This window comes from Equus asinus, chromosome 2, assembly GCF_041296235.1.
Source record: "Equus asinus isolate D_3611 breed Donkey chromosome 2, EquAss-T2T_v2, whole genome shotgun sequence".
NCBI classification, from domain to species: domain Eukaryota; kingdom Metazoa; phylum Chordata; class Mammalia; order Perissodactyla; family Equidae; genus Equus; species Equus asinus.
This window is the reverse complement of record NC_091791.1, coordinates 116402717-116409325: the sequence shown is the minus strand read 5'-3', so window position 1 is coordinate 116409325 and position 6609 is coordinate 116402717. Positions and strand designations below refer to the sequence as shown.

General features: G+C 53.2%; 1 protein-coding gene across 1 annotated transcript; it reads left to right on the top strand.

Moving 5' to 3' along the window:
* Positions 1 to 250: 250 nt before the first annotated feature.
* Positions 251 to 4553, top strand: MAGEL2 (MAGE family member L2). Its single transcript, XM_014845486.3, has one exon. The coding sequence runs from the start codon at positions 532 to 534 to the stop codon at positions 4087 to 4089; it is 3558 nt and encodes a 1185-aa protein (XP_014700972.1). The 5' UTR covers positions 251 to 531; the 3' UTR covers positions 4090 to 4553.
* Positions 4554 to 6609: the final 2056 nt, after the last annotated feature.

The window sequence follows — 6609 nt, the reverse complement described above, 5'->3', positions numbered from 1 at the left end:
AATAGCTGTCTACTAGACTCCTGAATCTCTCATAAATATATATGTACTTTTTTCATCCTCCGGTTCCGGTTTTGCTGTATCTGAGCTCAGACCACACCATCTCTCTTCTCATGGATGCCTTCCATGTTGCCAGTGGTCTGTTCCCACTCTATACTGCAGTACAGTGATTTCTAAAACATAGATCTGTTCCTGTCACTCCCCTGTGAAAACTCATCCATAGAGAGTCTGACCAAACTGCATTTGGGGACTGGACAGAGCGAGAAGAGATCTTGTGTCAGCCAGGATTTCTGGTAGACGCCCCTATGCACTATCCACTTGTGGTGGTCGGGGGCGGGGAAGGGGCGGGATTGAGCCCCCTTCCCCCCTCCTCCTTACTGCGGAAAGCTGCAGAGCTAAGGGCACTCACTTCCTATTCACCAGTCAGCAGGGAGGGATCCTCTGAGCAGCCACGTAGGCATTCTCTTCTCTCTGGAGGAAAAGGCCCAGCAGCTGTCGGAGGAAAAGGCCCACCAGCTGTCAGAGCAAAGGGACATGTCGCAGCTAAGTAAGAATTTGGGTGATCCGAGTCCCCCGGTGGAGGGCCCTAAGCCTCCGGTCTATAGCCGCCCTACGGTTCTGATGCGGGCCCCGCCCGCCTCCTCTCGGGCTCCGCCAGTCCCTTGGGATCCACCTCCGATTGATTTGCAGGCTTCATTGGCCGCTTGGCAGGCACCTCAGCCTGTCTGGGAGGCCCCACAGGGCCAGCCGCCTGCCCCAATGGCTCCGATGGCCCAACCTCCGGCCCTCGGTGGCCCGATGGTCCAGGGTCCCCCTCTGGGAGGCCCGATGGGTAAGCCTCCGACTCCCGGAGTCCTGATGATCCATCCTCCCCCTCCGGGAGCCCCGATGGCCCAGCCTCCGACTCCGGGAGTCCTGATGATGCATCCTTCGGCTCCCGGAGCCCCCATGGCCCATCCTCCCCCTCCGGGGACCCCGATGGCCCATCCTCCCCCTCCGGGGACCCCGATGGCCCATCCTCCCCCTCCGGGGACCCCGATGGCCCATCCTCCCCCTCCGGGGACCCCGATGGTACATCCTCCCCCTCCGGGAACGCCGATGGCTCATCCTCCCCCTCCGGGGACACCGATGGCTCACCCTCCCCCGCCGGGGACACCGATGGCCCATCCTCCCCCTCCGGGGACCCCGATGGCCCAGCCTCCGACTCCGGGAGTCCTGATGGCCCAGCCTCTGACTCCAGGAGTCCTGATGGTCCAGCCTCCTGCTCCGGGAGCTCCGATGGCCCAGCCTCCGCCCCCGGCAGCCTTGATGGCCCAGCCTCCACCTCCGGGAGCCCCGATAGCCAAGCCTCCAGGTCCCGGAGTCCTGATGATCCATCCTCCGGGTTCGAGAGCTCCTATCAGCCAGCCTCCAGCTTCAGGAGCACCCATGGCACAGCCGGCAGCCCCACCTGCGCAGCCTCTGGCTTCCTGGGCCCCACAGGCTCAGCCTCTGATTCTACAAATCCAGTCACAGGTTATAAGGGCTCCTCCGCAGGTTCCCCAGGGCCCACAGGCCCCGCCGGCGCAGCTGGCAACACCCCCGGGCTGGCAGGCCACCTCGCCTGGCTGGCAGGCCACCTCGCCTGGCTGGCAGGCCCCGCCCCTGGCATGGCAGGCCACACAGGTCACCTGGCAGGCTCCGACCATCACCTGGCAGGCACCACCAGTGCGCCAGGGTCCGCCGCCCATCCGACCCGGCCCGCCACCTATCCGACCCGGGCCCCCGCCAGTGCGCCAGGCACCTCCCCCAATCCGCCAGGCACCACCACTGATCCGCCAGGCACCGCCGCCCATAAGGCCTGCTCCGCAGGTGCTGGCCACCCCACCACCACTTTGGCAGGCCCTGCCACCGCCGCCGCCGCTGCGGCAGGCTCCACAGGCTCGGCTGCCCACCCCGCAGGTGCGGGCGGCACCTCAGGTGCGGGCGGCCCCGCAGGTGCCCACTGCCCCGCCAGCAACGCAGGTGCCCTCTGCGCCTCCTGCTGGCCCGCAGGCACCCCAGGCTGTGCTGTCGGCTCCGCTGCCGGCCCCACCAGCTGCGCATTGCCCGCCTATCATCTGGCAGGCCCCCAAAGGCCAAGCACCGGTGCCACAGGAGCTGCCCGCGTCGATGGAGTTCCAAGAAGTGCAACAAGCCCAGCCGCTGGCCTGGCAGGCTCCGAAGGCCCCTGGGCCCTTCTGGCAGCCAGTGCCTACCCAAGAGGCCCAGAGGCAGAGCCTACCGCTAGTTCAGCTGGAGCAGCCCTTTCAGGGGGCCCCAGCCTCCCAAAAGGCCCTGCAAATCCAGCTACCCACCCAGCAGGCCCAGCCCTCGGGCTCGCAGGCAGAGCTGCCCACCTTGCAACTCCAGCCCTCCTGGCAGGGCCCCCCTGTAGCCTTGCAGGGCCAGCCAGGAGCACCCATAGCAGCGGCAAATTTTCCCGTAGGCTCTGCTAAATCACTGATGACTCCATCAGGAGAATCCAGGGCCTCTTCAATAGAACGCAGGACCTCTTCAAAGGACCGTAGGACCTCTTCAAAAGAACGCAAGGCTCCTTCAAAGGACCGCATGATCTTTGCTGCCACTTTTTGTGCTCCAAAGGCAGTGTCAGCTGCTCGAGCACACCTGCCGACTGCCTGGAAAAACTTGCCTGCCACACCAGAGACCTTTACTGCCACGTCAAGTGTCTTTCCAGCTACCTCCCGGTTCCAGCCTGCCTCTTCTAATGCCTTTAAGGGCCCGCCTGCCATCTCAGAGACCCCAAAGTCACTGCCACTTGCTTTGCAGGATCCATATGCCTGCGTAGAGGCCCTGCCTGCAGTTCCTTGGGTTCCACAGCCCAACGTGAATGCCTCAAAGGCATCCAAGGCAGTGCCCACCATCCTGATGGCTACGGCAGCTGTCCCCCCAGCAATGGCCACCACTCAAGAGGCCTCAAAGACCTCTGCGGAGCCTCCACGTCGCTCGGGAAAAGCTACCCGGAAGAAGAAGCACCTGAATACTGAAGAAGACAGCAGTGGCCAGATGTTGGCCCTGGGTGACTGGCGGGCCCCCAGGCCCTGGGAAAATCTAAACCTGAATGACTGGGAGGTTCAAAACCCTATCCAGGTCCTGGGTGACTGGGAGGGCCCAAGCACCCCCCGAGGCCTGAGTGGCTGGGAGGGCCCTAGTACCTCCAGGATCTTGAGTGGCTGGGAAGGGCCCAGCACATCTTGGGCCCTGAGTGCCTGGGAGGGCCCAAGCACCTCAAGGGCCCTGGGTCTCTGGGAAAACCCAGGTAGCCCTCAGCCCTTGATCATCTCTGAGCTCCCTAGTCTCTCTCAGGGGTTCAGTGCCACCCAGGATGAGCCCAGGTTTGAGACTCAGCCATTGTCTCCCTTGGATGAGAGGGCAAATGCGTTGGTGCAGTTCCTCTTGGTCAAGTACCAAGCAAAGGTGCCCATCAAGCGCTCAGAGATGGTGAAATTCATCATCCGTGAATATAAAGATGAGTGCTTAGATATCATCAACCGTGCCAACAATAAGCTGGAGTGTGTCTTTGGTTATCAATTGAAGGAAATTGATCCCAAAAACCACTCTTATATTATCATCAACAAGCTGGGGCATCATAAGGGTGAACCAGTGGCATCCAATTTGGACACACCCAAGTTAGGCCTCCTGATGGTAGTCCTGAGTCTCATCTTTATGAAAGGCAATTGTGTCAGGGAGGACCTGATCTTTAATTTTCTGTACAGGTTGGGGTTGGATGTCCAGGAGACACACACTCTCTTTGGAAATACCAAGAAGCTCATCACCGAAGTGTTTGTAAGGCAGAAGTACCTAGAGTACAGGCGAATTCCCTATACTGAGCCAGCAGAATATGAGTTTCTCTGGGGCCCCCGAGCATTCCTCGAAACCAGCAAGATGCTTGTCCTGAGGTTTTTGGCCAAACTCCATAAGAGAGATCCCCGGTGCTGGCCGTTCCAGTACATTGAAGCGCTGGCAGAGTGTGAGTCTGAGGATGCAGATGACGATGAGCCTGGCTCCAGTGATAAATGTGGTGACCCCACCAGCGGTTCCCCTCCCCGCTAATGAGGTTTAGCAGCCTCCCTGCTAATGAGGTTTAGCAGATATCTCATTGCTTTGGGTCCCCGGCCAGAGGCCACACAGGGTGGGGTGGGGGGGGCGTTTTGTTTCTGGTGTTTATGTTCCAGTTCTTTGTGTGTGAGTTTAGATTTCAATTTGGTTTCGTATCTGCCAAAGCTTTGTACATTTTCATGTGGTGTTGATTTCAATCGGCTACTGTTCTATTTGGTATTTTGGCATCTGTATCTTTAAGTGAGATCTGTGATTCTCTGTTTTGTGTTATAATTGTTATGTTTTGGTATCAGAGTTGTGCTGGCTTTGTGAAATGAATTAAGCTATCCATCTCATTCTGGTACGGATTATGTAGCATTGAAATAGGCTGTTCTTTGAATGTTAAAATGACTCATCAGTAAATGCTGTCTGCAGAGAAATAAATATCTATATCTATATATAAATATACTTTCAGCAAAACATGGAAGTGTTTGTCTTTATTCTAATTTTTACTCTAGATGACGGGAGCCAAATTTTACCATACTCTCTCAATAGATCTGAATATCAAGACTACTACTAGTGATAGTAGAAACCACGATGATGAAATTATTTTTCAAGGACAGTGCTACATTCATCGTAATGACACAGTGATTTTGATGGGTGTGAAATGTAATATTTCCATTAAACCAAGAGTAAAACTTTACAAGTCAGTGAGGTTGATCCAAGAAAATGTTGTATACCTTGTCTAATTTAATCTTCACAGTAATCTTTAAAAATAGGCATTATTATTCCCATTTTGTCATTGAGTGTCTGAGGCTCAAGCAGATTAATTAAATGGCATGTCATTGCAAGGTCAGTAAAGTTGTAATTCGAAGCAGAAAACTTCCTTAAGGTTACGTAGGAAAGGGGGACCATTTATCTGCAAGACCACAAGTATCTGTGTTTGTTAGCCATATGAATGAATTGGCTAAAGGGGCATTTGTCAATCACATGGCCTGTGGTGGGTGCACGGGAAATTTGGGTTTCGTCAACACACTGATACTGGGATGGAAACATGCTCCCTTAAAATTATCCCGGTTTGTAACAGGGAAGAGGAAATACCAGGCTTCCAATGAACTAGGGATCCTGCAGATCACACGCGGTGGGGTTGGAGGGGAGAGAATACCTAACCACAGGGAGGTCTAGGGGAAACCTCTGGGAGGGGGACATAAACCTTAACATACAAGGGAAGTCAGCTGGCAACTTCTGAGCTTGCTAAATAACCATAGTCCCGCCCTTGGGTGCAGGGCTTGATGTAGGAGGGAGGGGGATGGCAGAGTGAACAGGCCTGAGTGTTTTGGGGAAAGATATTTGTGCACACGCTGGTCTGGTGTATACAAAAGGACTTTCCTGAAGTTACTACTCTGTTCATGTGGATGGGGATCATCAGTGCTGCTGCCGCCTCTACTGTCCTATGAGGATCAAGAACCCCAACCCTAAACCCCCCTTCTCTGGCTAAAGATGAATAGTGAGGTAAATGGTGATAGTGGAATTCTTCTGCCACCTAGTGGCTTGTCACTGTTTCTGTCATTCCTGCACCTGCACAGTGCACCCTCTGTCGCGGTGCTTAAATTCATATCCCAAATACCTGGGTTGCAGGTACAACTTGCTTCATAAACTTTGCCTGTAATTTTACTTACATCTGTGCACAAATATTCCTCTTTTTCTCTTATATCATAGGACAAGGTGAAACCTCTTTTCCAAGTCCAATCGATTGGCACTTAGGAAGCTGAGCTTCTAGAGTAGGAGAGAAATTCGTAAGATGGAGAGTCCATTCCTAGTAGAGGCAAAGCTGAGCTTTCTAGGATGACTGGCCTCATCCCAGGACCTACCTGACTACAGGAGATCCTTGTCAAGTTGTCCCAATGGCCAGGTTTTCCAGAAATTTAGAGGGAGTTTCTTGCAAACTCTTTGAGTCAGAGAGTACTTTACTTCAGCCCAAAATCAATCTAGGTATTTTGACAATAACAACAAATGTGCATTGAAGGCAACATCACTTCCCCAACTGAGAACTATCCCCAAAAGAGGCTTTGCTGCACCAGTAAAGTGGCACATAGATCTAGTATTTCTCATTTGTTTTTAGTTTATTTATTATTGTTTCTCTAGTTTTCTCCAAACTATTTACTCATGGGGTGCTTGAGCAAGTTGCTCTTTGTGGAGCAAAATTTGGAAAGTAGCATTATGTATAACTTTTGTGCTATACTTAATGAGTGGCTCTACCCCATGGTAGAAAGGATCACTTCCCATTTGTAATCCTCCATCTCATTTATCTCATATCTGATATAAAGCAAATAACCTTATTTAAGCAATGCTAAAGACCTATGAGCTGAATTGGACTAAGTTGTAATGAGAGACAAATTATAATAATAATGAATTTTTAACTACAAATAAGCTAAATTAGACAAATATACAACAGAAAAGCTTATGACAGAACACCTGACATTATGAAATCAGAAGGCAGAAAGCAAAAATCCGGGAATGCATGAAAATACAGGA

Excerpts from the sequence above, each read along its gene's own strand:
- MAGEL2 (XM_014845486.3), top strand. The coding sequence starts at position 532 with ATGTCGCAGCTAAGTAAGAATTTGGGTGATCCGAGTCCCCCGGTGGAG.